The sequence below is a fragment of the Emydura macquarii genome, unplaced genomic scaffold (genome assembly GCF_026122565.2).
Source record: "Emydura macquarii macquarii isolate MOO-44397 ecotype Brisbane River unplaced genomic scaffold, CSIRO-AGI_Emac_v2 contig_2680, whole genome shotgun sequence".
In the NCBI taxonomy this organism is placed as follows: domain Eukaryota; kingdom Metazoa; phylum Chordata; order Testudines; family Chelidae; genus Emydura; species Emydura macquarii.
Window position 1 is genome coordinate 1,488,999 of NW_027132817.1, and position 16,658 is coordinate 1,505,656.

Here is a 16,658-nt window from a genome sequence, read left to right on the forward strand (position 1 = left end):
TACTCATTTCAAAGAACTTGATTTACAAAAGCCCCAGCTTCAAGGGAGCCATATTTTTAATAGTTAGAGAATCATAGAGCGTCCAAAATGCTTTATTTGGATCACCAGTTCAGAAACTTATGCGTAAAGGAGAAAAATCTTATTGTCAACATCTAACGAACTGCCTGAATGAAAGATAATTATCTATAAAGCTATTTCAAAAGAACTGGGGGCAATGAAAATAAAACAGAAGAAATACGACAAAAATGCCCAGTTATCCCTATTGCAAGTGGAGAAAATGTTGAATTTCAAACAGAACAGTGCTGACAACCTACCAAGGTAGCAGCTATTACATCAGCATCAAGGTAACAACATTTGTGGGAAGGAGGGGCAAGGACTGTTATTTGCTTTTATTTTATACAATGCTTAGCACAATGGGGGCTCCCTCCTTTTGGGCTTCCTGGTGCTACTACAATAAAATGTTAAATATGGATCATAACCACGCCAAGGGCCAGTTCTGCTGAAGAAACGGAAGAAATGTATACAAAACCTAAGAGGAAGTTAGTTCTATTTTCAGAGAACATCTGAGCAACAGACAACGTTTGCAAATTGATGGAAGTAATATATGCCCACCACAGTCACTAACAATGAAATCCATAAGCAGGAGCAGGTATGGGCTGCAGGTAGCACATCAACTTCAGCATCTGAACAGGCCACTGTAGAAGCAATTGTTTTGAGAATAAGAAGGAGGTGTGCAATCAGAAAGACAGTGTCACTCAGGGATAGTCCTTGTTGGTAGCAGTCAAGGAGGGATAATAGGGAATAATAACCTCATCTGATTCATGGCATCGAACTTGGCCTCCATCCTAGACCTCTCTAGTTGTTTTTTTATTAATTGGCTGCATCATCTTGTGGTTCTTATTTTTAGTTAACTTTACTTTAACTCTTTAAAAAATGAATATAAGGAAGATGCAACAGTAGCCACTGGAATCATCATCATTTATAACCCCGACTTAGGTGAATAGGGAATAGGAAAGAAAAGTAAATAGTATGTACTAGAAATGTATAGTAGTCACTTGATTCTGGCTCAGGTTTTATAACAATGATGTTAACATTATGAATAAGATAGAGATTAAGGCCAGGTCTACACTACAAACTTACATTGGAATAACTACGAAATTCAATTAGGACAAATGCAAAGTACTCCATTTAGGAAGGAACAATCAGTTGCACACGTGCAAAATGGGAAATGACTGCCTAGGAAGGAGTACTATGGAAAGGGATCTGGGGGTCATAGTGGATCACAAGCTAAGTATGAGTCAACAGTGTAACTGTTGCAAGAAAAGCAAACAACATTCAGGGATGTATCAGCAGGAAAGTTATAAGCAAGACAGAAGAAATAATTCTTCTGCTCTACTCCATGCTGATTAGGCCTCAACTGGAGTCTTGTTCTGGAGTTCTGGGTGCCACATTTCAGGAAAAGTATGGACAAATTGGAGAAGGTCCAGAGAAGAGCAACAAAAAGGAAGAGCAACAAACGTCTAGAAAGCATGACCTATGAAGGAAAATTGAAAAAATTGGATTTGTTTTGTTTGCAGAAGAGATGACTGAGGGGTGCACGATAACAATTTTCAAGTACATAAAAGGTTGTTACAAGGAACAGGGGAAAATTGTTCTCCTTAACCTCTGAGGTTAAAGAAAAGAGGCACTGGACTTAAATTGCAGCAAAGGCAGTTTAGGCTGGATATTAGGAAAAAACTTCCTGTCAGGGTAGTTAAGAACTGGAATAAATTGCCTAGAGAGGCTATGGAATCTCCGTCATTGGAGATTTTTAAGAGTAAGCTGGACATACACCTGTTAGGGATGGTCTATATAATGCTTGGTCCTTCCTTGAGTGCAAGGAACTGGACTAGAAGACCTCTCGAGTCCTCTTCCAGTCCTACGATTCTATGTCACTCAGGGACATATATTTTCTCTCTTATTTTGTTTTTAGCTCATTAGGTTTATTAGGTATCCACTATTCTTTTCAGTCCCTAAGGATGAGGCAGAAAGTTTAAACTAATTAAAATGGGACCATACTCTCTTATGAATCTTGAATGGAAATGGAATGACCTTAGTCATTTGCTTATAAGAAAATGTTGCATTTTTCAAAGGACAGAAATGTGGAACATGTTACATCAGCTACTATGGGAAAAAGGTGTGGTTGAATGTGTGTGTGTTAAAACCCAGAGGTATATGTATACATTTCTGTAGTATGTGAAAATAGTGATGCCAACTGACTCTCCTTTCAAACAGAGGAAGGACTAGTAAGGAATTTCCAGAGCATTTCTTTTCATCCTTCCTTGTTTCTGCTATGTTTTGACTTCATGTGCTGTTTTAATAGCTTAGAGAGTTGTAAAACTGTTATTTATACTGTACATGGTTCAAATAATAATTATGTCTCTAAAGTAACAAAATGAAAGCCATTTTGCAACAAATGTCAGTATTAAGAAGTGAAATTCAGCAACACTATCCACAGTAAGGGACATTCTCTTGTGTTCTAGCTTTTAAAGAACATGAAATGGACTTTCCAGTATAATGTGGATCAGAATAAAAAAGCAAGGCAGAGCAAACTAATATTACAGGTTTATTAGATCTTAAAATATAGAAACATATTCCAACAGCACATTTTAAAGAATAATATAATTTTCAGTTTCTTATTCTCAAAATAGTACACCATTATTCAAAAATATATTACTTAATGTACACCAAATTCAGTTTCCATTAAATTTTATTTAGAATAAATTGAATTAAAAAAAAGCATAACCATATACCTGATTCACAAACAAACCTATAAATTTTCTGAAGGTATCCCCAATGCAGTTTAACGTTAGTTATCTAAGTGGTCCCCAAACAGCAATTCACTGAAGAAACTTTATTAATATACCTTATTGTACATGAATTGCAATTAGACATAGCTATGGAGGTACATAAAGTATAAAATAGTAATTGAAATGTAATGTTTGGAGAAAATGCTATGACTGGAAAAAATAACTGTTTAATTCTTCAAAAAGTTAAGTGTATGCTTAACAATTTAAAATGATTCTCCAACAGTGAGATAAAATAAATTAGTTTCTGCAAAACACACGCACACACCACACCATACACACACCTGTTTATATCAGTCTGCAATAGTCTGTGTTTTGTGGAATGTGCATTAAATAACTATAGTAACCAGGATTTAAATGAAAAGATCCCGTAAGGCATGAGAACTGGATGTGTTCGATTCATTTTAAATAACACTGTAATCAGCAATGTTTCTACTAAAGCAATTCACAACAAAACTATATATAATAATGACTGGTTGTAGAGATGGTAAATCAGGAGCTTCTATTCTCCCATAAGAACATGGGGACATTCAATGAAGTTAAAAGACAGTAAATTCAAGACTGATAGATGGAAATACTTTTTCACACAATGTGCAATTAGACTGTAGAACTTCCAGAGAATGTCATTGAGGCCAAAAACTTAGCAAGATAATTAAAGGGATTGGACATTTATATGGTAACAAAAATATCCAGAGTATATAATAGTTAATGCAAACAAGTTTTGGAAAAGATAGTAAGCTTCATACTTCAAGATTTACACCAATCTCTAACTATTAGAGAGAGGACCTATTGTGGGGAGAGAATATCCCAAAACGGCCATATAAGATTTCTTTCACCTTCCTCTGAAGCACCTGCTGCTGGCCGCTGTCAGAGACAGGATATTGCACTAGACTGACCGAGTCTGGCAATTCCTATGTTCCTAAATGCCTTACCATGCCCCAGTTACCAAGCCCAGCAAGAAAAAGAAAACAAATTCCTTCCAGATTTTATTCTCCTATACATTGTACACATAGTTAATTCTTGCCTATATGGTAAAGTGGCTCAGGTGGGCTTCGTTTTTTTTTTTTTTTTTTTTTTATTATACATGAAAAAATCTGTTGCAGTAGTGTTACAGATAATAGACTGACATGATTTATTTGAGGAACGAAGGATGTACTACAATTTTTTAGTGTTAACTTGGAAAGTTATAGGCACAGGCTAAAGCCTACCTCCACAGAATTCCTGAAGCTTTGAGCCTTTTGCAAAATCCCGCAGGCCAGATGTAACACGGTCCTCCAATTACACTGATTCTGTTAAAGAAAATAGCTATAACAATTATGTGCAGTTTTTCAGCTTCTATGTTCTACGTTCTCTGCTGTTTGTTTATTTAAACACTGTTCAACATTTCAATTTGTCTAATGGGGTAGAACTTCTAAAAGAAAAGTTATGTTTAGCCAAACATTTTTTCTTCAGTTTCTTTTTCAGTGCCTTTTCTAAATAAATATCCAAGCATCGATTTCATTTGCACAACATAACCAAATGTATTCAATTTCCTTTAACAATATAAAACAGTCACAGGAGTTCTGGACCTTCTAACTTAAAAGAAAAAAACTATACAAAGGTCTTACTTTAAAATGTTGAAATGGACTGAAAAAGCTCTCAGTATGATCAATTGAAAAACAGCTTTGGAGGTTTTCCTGAATAGTAAGTTGACCCATAAAATAAACTGTTTGAAATTTCACCCATACAAAAGAAACTATATACCTTTAAATAAATAAAAGCTACTATATACATTACTGTACATTAATGTTGCCCTTTCACTAGCAAGAATCGTATTTTGAATTAATTACAATTCTGAATAAACACTGTTTGATTTTTTGTTTTGTTTTTCTGTTTGTTTTTATTCTAATGGCAGCCACATGAACGCACCACCATATTTCTGTATTTTTTCAAAATAACATTGGAACTGTCATCAAAGTAGAGCACTGAGATTGCATTCAGTTTTGTAGGTGCACAGCATGGCTTCGGTACATGATCAGGGAACATCAAATGAACCTGAAAGAGAGAGAGAGAAATTGCTAATATTTCAACATAGAAAGGTGTCATGGCAAATCTATAGAAAACACATCTATTCAATTTGCAGAGTTCTTCAGTTACAGCTTTCTTTCATTTAGCAACTTTCATACACAGAATGCTATACTCCAGAATGCTCCACTGATTTAGTCAAAGTTATACAATAATGGCTGATGGAGAGAAAAATTAGGAGGAATTGCCAAGAAAGAAAATTGGTTTTCAGATGAGATTTGAAAAAGAAATGTAGATAGGTCCTGATTCAGGAAAGCACATAAACATGTGGTTAATACCATCACTATTCAGGACAGAATGTGGGCATGTGCTTAAGTCCCTGACTTAACTAAACTGTTTTCCTGAATCAGAGCCTCAGTGGAAGAGGGGGGGGGGGGGGAAGTTTGGTCCAGACATGAAATGTGGAAGCAAAGGCTCTCACACACAATGTCTGGATTCTGTGAAGATTCTAAGAACATGGTTCTCTTTCAGCATCTATATATTTCTAAGATGTCTATTGCCTTGGTATCTGTGATCCCACTGAAGTCAATCACAGTTTTGTCAGGGGGAATGAATCAAGCCAAAAGGTGGGTGTCAGATGCAGGGAAGGGTATAGAGAAGGTATCCTTTCTCTGAGGTAGGCTGGCATACATCAATGTTAAATAAATGGAAGGCAATTTTGTGCAGCATCCCAAAATGAATGGAGATCTAGTGAAAATAATTGAGAATGGGGGCAATTAAATATATTTTCATTATCCTTGAAAGAAGGTTGGAAGTACTATTCTACCTGGTTGCATTGTTGGAGATTGGGGAGGCCAGAGAGAAGAGAGTTGTGATAGAGAGGGCAAGAGATTAAGTTATGTATCAAGACTTAAGCAGTTATCGGTTTCATTTGTAAGTCTTTTAAGATCTGCTATAGCCAGCTTTCTAGCAGCAATATAAGCCAATAGTCTTTGCCAGACCGAGAACAGTCAATCGGGAAGTGATTTTTATGGTAACTGTTACCATGAGACGATCTTTTGAAATGAACAATAATAAACCCTGAAGTAGCTATTTAATAAAGATGTAGAGACACACACACACTTTTCAAAACTAATGAAAAGTAAAATATTGGAGAAAAAAATATTGTCCTCCTTCTAAGCAGATATTCACCCCGAGTCAACCTCTTGATTCTCTCAAACCCACAGCCATCAGACTCCCAATTCTGGGCTAAATTTGGCTCTCACTAAATACATTTCTTGCCTGTTCCATTGTAAAGGTAGTTTTCTAAATGTAAGCCAGTCATGAGGATTTGGTGTCACAGTGATTTTATCTCCACCTCCCCAGCACTCCCTACTCAGAGCCATCCCGCATCAGCCTCTTGAGCCTTTGAACCCCCGAGCTGTGAGTTCCCTGATGTTTTAGGGAATGCCAGTCCTGCTGCCAAAAAAGCTAGTGTCTCCACAAGCTACATCCTGGCTGCCTGCCAGTGATCCAGCTCCTCTCCTAATCAACTAATTTGGCCTCCTGCCACCATAGATCAGAGAAAGAGAGCAGGTTTGACAGCTCAGTCGCATGAGTGGCAGCACGACTTGGTGGATTTTATACAGGACTGGGAGCAAGGAACTCCTGCTCATGAATTTTGGCTCTGAAACGGACTACATCCGTGGCCCTGGTCAAGTCACTTAGTCATTCTGCCTTACCTTCCGCACCTCCAAATTGGAGTTAATAATTAGAGATGGAATCAAAACCAATCCCTGGCTATGTACTTTAGACATGCAATATCCTGATCCAAATTTTACAATCTCTCATAATACTGATACTGGTATTCGTGCTGTAGGGAGGATTCACTTTTTAAATATTTGAAAGCATTATTAGGGTGGAATTTTCAAAAGCGTTCAGCATAAGCCTAACTCTATTTCCAATGCAGTCAATAGGAGCTTACCCACAGACATCAGTGGGAGCAGAGTTAGCTCTGTTACAATGTCTGGGAAAGGGAAGGCAGCAAGTTTTGACTCCAATGGATACACAATAGAAAAAGCCACTTAGCCCTGTTTTTCCAGCAGAAAAGAAGATGTGCTGGACCAAAGATTTCCCCGTTGCTCGTTGTAAAAACAAACAAAAACAGTCAGTTATGTTTGGAGGGGTTTCAAGGAATAATCTCTTTCCAAATTAAAGAGCTGCTTCTTCAGAATGCTGTAATCACCATGGACAGGAGTTGATTACATCTGGATTGGGGGAGGGCGTCAGAATAATTGTTTCCTGAACTAGCCCTGTGTGCATGCCTTGAGTAAATCTAAATAATCTGTATAATTTAAAACCAAGTGTTTGGTTGCTGTTGACCCACCTAATTTATGTGCACTTAAAATTCAATTAACCCCGTGAATATTTGGCTGCCCAATGACATGCATGTGCAATACAGGTTGAAACTAAAACAAAACCAAACCCACCTACCCCCCGCAAAATGAGGAACTAACTATGGGAGATAAAAGCTAGGTGCACACATGAAAGTTGCCCTAGGACGTTTTATCCTGCATGACACATAATTGCATGACAGAAACTGTAATCTAAGGTTTCACTGACCTTGGCAACTTTTCTAGGCAATCTTTGCCATAACAGCTGAAGAGAAATAACAGTTTATTATTGTAAATATGCTTTTCTTCATCTTCACGTATGCACATTGCCATATTTCTTGCCAAAGAGCACTACTTTTCCTCTCCAGATGAATCCCTTTCCCACAGCCCCTGTTGCTTACTTCCAACCTCTGACTCCCTACCATCCTCCTGTCCGCTTCTGCCTCTCTGTGCAGGATCTTGCTGGCTTGAATATTGGGATGGAAGGATATAAGGTCATTGGCTCTGGAGCACAGGACTGCTGGGGGTGAGAGGATTGAATGGTGGGAGAAGAAGAGGCACATTTAAAAAATGTGCATTTTAAATGCATTTTAAAAATGGAACTAACAAGACGTGCCTGTCATGATTCCAGTGGCCCTGCTTCTCCATTGTATCCCTTTCCCCTGTCCTTCATTGATCTGTCTTTTAATTACAATGCTGTGCAGAGCACAAGCAGTGGATCAGATCCTCAGCTGATATAAAAGAAAAAGTAGGCACACAAATAAGTTCCCTGATTTTTTGAACTGCTGAGCCCCCAGTGGCTCGCACCAAAGCTTTCCTAGGGGACTGTTCCAGCCAATGTAAGTAAGAACACTGAGTGGTGCTCCATCTTGTGCTGGGGGCTGGTTTGACTTCCAGTTGGAACCAAGTCTGGGAGAGGTGGAAACAAGGCTGTAAGGCTCTTCCCACTTCAGCAGAGTGGATCCAAGCAGAGAAGAAAATCCGAAAAGGTACTATTTTTATAACCATAATTGGTAGCCCAGGCATGACTGCACACAGCACGCTTCTTGCTTGAAACTGCTTCAGCTCACACATCTTATACGAAAGGTATTTCTCAGTCAACTCAGACTCAGACTTTAAGATCAGAAGGGACCCGGATGATCATCTAGTCCGACCTCCTGCAGGCCACAGAACCTCAACCACCCAGTCCTGTAAAAGACCCCTAGCCCATGACTAAGTTATAGAAGTCCTCAAATCACGGTTTTAAGACTGCAAGGTACAGAGAATCCACCAGCAAGATACCTATGTCCCATGCTACAGAGGAAGGTGAAAAACCCCCAGGGCCTCTGCCAATCTGCCCTGGGGGAAAATTCTTTCCCAACCCCAAACATGGCGATCAGCTAAACCCTGAGCATGTGGGCAAGATTCACCAGCAAGACACTCAAGAAAGAATTCTCTGTAGTAACTCAGAACTGACTGAGGCTTTTCTGCTAACAGTTGAAAACTGAAAGCCACTGTGCAGCCGCAGGTCAAAGTTACTGGAGACTATAGTGTGAATGTTGATGAGGAAGTTCAAAAGCTGCATAACACACTTGGAAACAGGGAGGGAGCCCCCCTTTGCTTCATGTCATCAGAACCCCTCAGTGCTGTGACACAGTCTTTTTCATGTATTATTGGGTCTGAAATGGAATGTAAACTTATCAAACAGGGCATTCTGGGCATTTCATCCACTAGCCATTGCAATCACTAATATTTTTGTACAAAGGTGTAATTTAAACAAAATTAATCCAAATCCAATAGTAATAAACTGAGAGGAAGACATACCAGAGTCTGAACTATAGCATGGTTTGTAGCATTCATGTGGGCATTGAGTGGAAAGGAGCATTCTCCATCACAATAAAATGCAGCATAGCCTTCTGGAGCTATTATCCAATCCTGAAAAATAAAATAATAAGCAAACTAAATAAAAACAAACAAACAATCTCAATCCTTCCCAGTTCAATCCACTCAAAACTGGATCAGTAACATTCTAATTTGAGTCCAGGACGATTTCTGTACAGCCCAGGAACAAAATAGAATTTAGATATACAATATTTGGGGAAAAAAACAAATAATCCAAATCTCTGTTTCTACAAAACCAAGATGAAAACTGAGTTAAATCTAGACATATGAACTGAATACCCCAGCTAATCAACCGGTGAGGGAATGTAGCAAAGAAATACATTGAAACTAGACTTTAAAATACTTTTCCTCCCACTTTGAAATTCTTGGGCTATTTCTGGTTCACTAAAACCATCCCAAATGCATCATTCTCTGGCATATCCATTGCCATTAATCCTATGATTTGCTTGAAACTAAGAGTATTTATGGTCCCAGGAGTTGCATGGGGGATGGTGGCATCAGCCATGTCACAGAACGAACAGTTTTGGTGGTCTTCAGCAAACCAGAAAGTAACAGAATTTTTCACCTACAGGAAAAAGTATTTTTAAAAAGTTTAGTTAGAGGATTTTTCTTTGCTGAATTCCCCCATAGCCTGGCTAAGCTGGGGTGGGGGGAGGAACATTAAACACATATTCTGGGGGTTAACCCAATTTTCCTTGTAGCCCTCTTCACCTTTAGTTTCACTGATCCGATTTGGAACTGTTAGACTTGATTAAGTGCTCGCATTATGAAATTATCTGTTCTTCTTATACACATGTATTTAGAGAAATTTGAGCTACACATGCTGCAACATTTTCATGAAATAATATTTTACATTTTCCGTGACACCTTGCATTGCCAAGGATATTGAAGTGCATTTTAAACAATGGGCCCTTTGTGGAAAAATCTATGGGAGAACTACAGGTACCTGGAAAACTCTGAACATCTCCTTTAATCACATACAGGAACTCCTGCTGAGTCAAAAGAAGTTAGCGCTGCTTGAGTTCAATCCTCCTTGTCAGTTTTTTGCCTTTTTAGTGGGTTTTCCAGTATTTTAATCCCCTTTATGGCTAAAATTGGAGGCAGATGACATAACTCTACAAACAGTGGCCAAAAATTAAAAACTTGGGTGCCTAAAGTTAAACATCTATATCCATATTACCCGCTCAGCTTCTGTTTATGTACTTAAATATGGATTTAGGAACCTAGCCTGAGCCATCTAATTTGAAAATTTTAGCTGATTGATTCTTTTTGGCCTTACAGCTAAGATCAAATCCATTATTAGAGGCAATTAAGTATATCCCACATCTCATATTTAGGGATTATGTTCTGACTAAGCAGAACAATGAACACTTTAATTTTAATATCAGTGTTTTCTATTATTTATAGGAATCACATCAACCATCACTGAAATGAAACCACCTCTGGGGTATAATGTTGCAACTTTTAAGAGCGCACAGCAGCTCTACACATCTAGGAAGCAAAAATAAATTCTGTATTAAATTGATATTGCAGAGGGAATTTAAGAATACATAGAAACCTGAAATGTGTTATCTAAATCAATTGCTGATGGCCTTCCCATTATTTCCTAAAATAAAATATTTCCTTTGCAAACAGCTTTTGCTTCTCTGGAAGAACCCAGAGGAGTCTCTATTTTCTGTGCCTTTTGATGCCTTACCTCTGCCTTCATGGCCCCACAGGCCCCATCTTTTCTGTTAGACTATGGCTGCATAAAGAGATTGCTGTTGAGTGATTCAGAACACCTTGTAAGGGCTGAAAGCTCTGCTTCCAAAGGGCTTCAAACCCAGATGGTATAATTCTCATCTGTCATTACATAGCAAGTGCAGGAACTAGAAAGAGACTCAAGGCAAATCTGGATTTAAAATTCTCCAAAGTTTAAGGGTATTCAGAGCTGGGATTTTGCTTTGATCAAATAGTGAATGAAGGTTGAGTGAATATTCTGATCAAATTGAAAGCCCAACACCACCAATGTACACAGGGTGTTTGGATGTAGAATAATGGTTAGGGTTGATCTCTAGTAAAACCTATTAATTTATCAGGGCTGTAAAACTATTAATGTCTGGGGTATTTCTCACACAGACTCATCAACTATTTTCCCACAGGGGTCAGTAGGCTGTAAACATGAATAGCTCTATAACTGCTACCCAAGGATTGCATAGACGCATCACACATCATTACAAAGTGCCCTTTGAGAATCCTTGCCTCTTCAATGCCACACCAATTACCACCAGGAAAAATCCCTCCCCAATAGATGGGGAGATTGTAAAAAGAGATTACAGACATGAGAACTGATAAGAAAGAGTGTTTGTATCCATACCTGCCATCCCAAGTCACGGAAACTCACATAAAGTTCATGTTTTTTACAGGCTTGTTTTTGTTCACTTGTGTTATAATCTACAGAAAGAAAAGACACTGTTTAGACACACTGCGGTGGAAGACAGATTCAGCTCTTGTAAACTCCTTGGCAAATGTGCACAAAGCAAAAGAACAGAAATACTCATTTCTACAGCTAGGGCTGGTCCATAAAGTCAATATAATTTTTTGAAGTTCAGACTCCCTAATCTCAAACTGGCATAATTTGTGTACAGAGCAGAAATGATGCAGTCAGTATTAGGGGAAATAACTTTTCATGCTGCCTGGCTGCTGGCTATCTAAGTAGCAGATCGGATAATATTGGCAGATGTAATTTTGCAAGCTGGAAAAAAGAACATCAAGGACCTGATCTAAAACTCATTGAAGTCAGTGGGAGTCTTTCCACTGGGCTTTGGATCAGGCCTCAACTGCTAGACAAAGAGTGTGGAGGGACCCCAATTTCAAATTATAAGTATAAAAAGCATTATGTTTTAAATTCAGTTATTTAAATCTTAGCACATTTTGCACAGCTACATTTTTTACCATTTTCAAAAATATCCCCAACTAATGACCTTTAGTTGCTAATACAAATGTAAACAAGTAGCACAACAGATGCACTTTAAAGGCCTGATTGTCCCTGGCAGGGTGCACAAAGGCGTAGAGGAGGCGTTGTGTGCCTTCCCATTCTCGCACAGAAATGCCAGGGCCAGAGACAATCATAATCAATAATCATAAACAAAGATGTACCACCTCAAGGGATGCTGCAGCATAGCGCACTCTCCTGTATGGCTCTCGATGATGTTCAATATTACAGTCAGTTGACATTTTTTCATCAAAACATGTTTTTTGTCTAAAAATAGCTTTTTGTTCAAAATAAACATTTTCGTGGAAAATTTTCATTTTGGTAGAAATTACATTAAAGGGAAAAAAAACCCCAAACCTCGGAAACTGAAAACCCAAAATACTTTGATAAATTTCTGGTTTTGAATAAAAAATTTCAGTTTTCAAAAACTGATTTTTTTTTTAAAACTGAGAACAGTTTTTAAAAATGAAAGATTTTGGGGGTTTTGAGGTTGATTGGTTGGTTGGTCCATCTTTTTTTAAACACGTTTTCTTGGGAAATGTAGGAGACCCTTTTTAAATTACCAATGAAAAATAATTTCATTTTCCAGACTGCTTTAGTTAATATGCTGTGGAATGACATGCCTAGGCTGTCTGTTGCTTGGAATAGCTCTGGAATGTCCTGCAGGTACGTGAGATAGGAACAGCCACTAAAGGTTCTGGTTAGAACTTGGGCTTGATTCTGAACAGGGCTCTCCAGCTCAAATCAACAAAATGCCGAAGTATGTGCTTAGCTCTAAACCTGTTAATAGTCTCATTAACTTCAGCATAATTTTCGATACAATTTTGCTGGATTCGGCTGGTGTGCTCAGCACCATGCAGACCTGAGTCCTTAGTTAATAATACTAATACACTGAGGACTAATATTATCCCAACATTTTAAACAAGTTCTCTTTGATCACTATCTATGAACGTTTTACTAGCTTTAATGCTCCTTGAAGATGAACCTTGAGCTCGCATACTCAAACTCGCAAAGTGAATTTTAAATTCATGTTCCATGTAAATCCACATAAGAAACTGGAATCTGAGTGACACTAATTCAACGAGGAAATAAAGACAATGCCATGAATCATTTCAAATTTCAGGCACGAAATTTAGAATTGCAAGCCACAGAATAAATGAAAAATGTGACAACTGTGACTGAATAATTTCAGAAGGAAACACAGGAAAAAGTCACAATCCATCTGTAGACAGTCCACAAACAGAAAGACAGGTGGAAGCTGGTAAATAAATTATTCTTTATCAAATTTTCCCTTAGCATGAGCTCTGGAATCAATTTATAATTTTATGAATTCTTCATGTTTAACACACAACCTTCAGCACCAAAAATAATGCAGAGGGGGCCCTAGATTATAGGAAGAAGGCTCCCTAATCAATATGTATAGCATCACTTCAAATATCTTCACAGACTCGAAAATGCCGAAAACTATTTTAAAACATTAGAATAATGCTGTGTGGATGTGAAAGAGTCCCAGGACACTTGATATGGAGACATGCACTTGATACATAGCTTTCTGAAAACCATCTAACCACACACCTATTTAGAATTCTAAACTACTAAAGCAAATCCATATTCCTTCCCTACATTTTGCCTTTTATATAAGACAAATGTTGCATGTAATGTAACATTACATAAAAGTAGCCAGGGTGACATTTACAATAGGATCTGGTGCCAAGGATCCAGTTTCACATACTGTAGCTTCAAGATCCACATGCTTATTCTGTCAGGCATCAAAACCATGGAATATTATGACTGAGTAAACTTTGTATCTAAGCCATCCAGGGACTGCAGTTGGGATCCAAATCTGTATGTGGCAGAAGGAGCTGTGGGGGTAGGATAAGGGAATCAGATTTGTTATTCCTAAGCATATTCACTGGCAGTCAGAGAGGATTTTGGTTTTGAAAGAAGAGATGGAAGTTGATACATATGAACCCGCCTGCATTTACTATCACAGAGTACCGTATGTTTAATTAATTAGTGTGACAGCAACCAATACAATCCAGGAAATACACAGTTAAGCATGTTTTTCCATTCTTATCTCATAGCATGAGGAATAAAAAGTGCCATAGCCTTGCTTTTTAATTTCCTGGTATATGTCAGTTTGCATCAATGCAATATAGATTTTATTTTGTGCCAAATTACTATTTCCCCCCGTTTTTAGAACTACTTTTTGAGGAAAAGGTATTTTTTGTCCATTCCAGGACAAGTTAAAAGAAAGAAAAATTACTTTTCCCTCTAGTCCTTACTTAGCCAGACGACCCCAGTTTGACCAAAATAGAAGTAGCACTTGAGTAAGAACTGAAGTATTGCAGATTTCATCCCCCTGTATGCAACAGGAGGGAAGATTGGAGGATATATTCTGCTTTCTATAGTATGTTCTTGCACTGCATTTAAGCCATGCATCCTAAAGTTTTCACTCAACAGAGGGAGGTCAAGCAAAGACCTGTCAATGTTATGAAGAAAACTTTTGCAAAATTGTTGCAATCAATACTGTATATATAGGTTTTGTTCTTATTCGTATCTTGTTTGTTTGCAAGGACATGCAGGAGTATTTCAAAAAGAAGTTTCCCAGCTTTAATTAGCTGTGAGGTTTAATTAACTTGTCAGGTCAAGATATGCCTGCTACCGTAATAAGAGTAGATGGTACCACCTACAGCCCATCAAACCCACTGCCTTGTGGGTAGCCTAGGAGTGTGAAAGGCTAAGGGAGCAACCCCTGACAGAAAAGCACATCTGCCTTGTGGGTGAATTTGGGAGAATGCAAGGCTATGAGCATAAACTCAGACAGAAAATTTGGAGTGGAGCCCCTAAGGCGGTCAAATACTAACATTTTAGTACCCTTCTGGCAACTTCTGTAGTGGATCAGGTACCAGATGTATTGGTTCTTCCTCTCCTCTGGACTTTGCTGGTGATGCCGAGAGGGGGGTCCTGATGCATGGGCAACTCAGGACCTCCATATTATCTGCCCAGGCTTGCGCCCTGGAGAGGTACTGCAGCTTCGCCTTGAGCGTCAACACAACAAAACATTTTTCTCAGGGGTGCATATCCATGGTCTCTCATGACCAAAGGATATCTACTATACTGCTACACTATACAGCTGTGAGGGAGAAAAGGAGGTAGTGAACTATGGCAAGTGGGAATGTCTTTCTTGACTCGGTGAGAGTGAAATGAACCTAATTCTTGTGAGAACAAAAAAAAAAAAGGCAAAAATGATTGGGTTAAAGTCAAGAAAGGAAAGTCAAGAAAGGAAGTTCCCAAATTAGTGATTTCTGCAAAAATATAAAGAAATAAGACTAAATCCTGTGCCATACAAATGGCAGCAACCATAACAGGAGCATGCCTTGTGGTTATACAGAACAGCATTTCCTACCTGACTCTGAGGCATCTGGCCAGGGGTTACTAAACAAGTAGAGAGAAATTCTGTGGTAATTTACACCACTTACAATGCCATTCACTCTGAAGGAGTTGCATGGGGTATAAATTAGAGTAGAAGTTGGCCTACTGACGTAAGTTCAGGTATTTGCAGTGTTGTTGCAACCACACTGATCCCAGGGGGAAGAGACAAGCTTTCAAATCTACCCAGAGCTCTTCTTCGAGGTCCTTCTTTGATCTGAAGAAGAGCTGTGCAGCTCAACAGCTTGTCTCTCATCAGTCGAAGTTGGCCCAATAAAAGATATTACCTCACGCATCTTGTCTCTCTAATAAGTTTCAATAGTTAGGGTATTATAATCTGCAAACTCTATTGCCTGCTCATGGGCATAGATGAGCACAGTGGGCAGAACTGTTAGGTTTTGTATTCAGTTTACATAAGGGGTCAACTGTACCTTTTAGCTACTGGCCACTGCACACAGGAAGAGTGTGCCTTCTTCTGTACCATTACAGGGATGCCGCATACTTCCCTGCATACTTGTGAACCTGCCAGTTCCAGTGACTGGTGAAGAGGCAGTCCCAAAATATGGAGGAGCACAGGGATTGTGACTGCATTCTGCTACTGTGCAAGGACATACGAAAGCTGGTGGTTTATTTTGCTCTCCCTTCCCTCCTTCTTACACCCTAGAGCAGCTGAATAGAATCCCGAAACTTACAGCCATTAGTATCTTCATTTGCAGATAGTAACTACTGCAGCAATAGCTGTTATACATCTTGAAAAGTTGGTATTGATCAAGTCCTATAATTAAATATACGATTTTGTCACAGAGGTCACAGATTCCATGACTTCTGGGACAGGGCGGGAGTAGCTGTCAGACCCCAGGCTGCTGCCAAACAGATCAACCACTGGCCGGCCAATTCCCAGGCCATGGAACAGCTGACTGGCACCCAGCTGGGGGCCATGGAACAGCTGTCTCATGGCCGACCCAGGCCATAGAACAGCTGACCCATGGCCAACCTCCTGGAGCAGGGCTGGAGTAGATGCAAGCCCCCAGAGATCTGTTTGCCTTCTCTCAGGGTAGTTTCAGTAAAAGTCAGGGACAGGTTGCAGCTTCTGTGAATTTTTGTTTATTGCCCGCGACCTGTCCCTGACTTTTACTAAAAATACTCATG

The 16,658-nt window shown here is 38.9% G+C and overlaps 1 protein-coding gene across 1 annotated transcript in view; it reads right to left on the reverse strand.

Moving 5' to 3' along the window:
- Positions 1–3,901: 3,901 nt before the first annotated feature.
- Positions 3,902–16,658, reverse strand: part of BMP5 (bone morphogenetic protein 5) — a 72,509-nt gene continuing 59,752 nt past the window's right edge. Inside the window, exons 5-7 of the mRNA XM_067565535.1 lie at positions 11,460–11,536; positions 9,026–9,136; positions 3,902–4,880 (exon numbers count right to left, since the gene is read on the reverse strand). Coding sequence (XP_067421636.1) covers positions 4,731–4,880; positions 9,026–9,136; positions 11,460–11,536 — 338 coding nt within the window. The 3' untranslated portion in view covers positions 3,902–4,730. The remainder of the gene's footprint in view (positions 4,881–9,025; positions 9,137–11,459; positions 11,537–16,658) is intronic.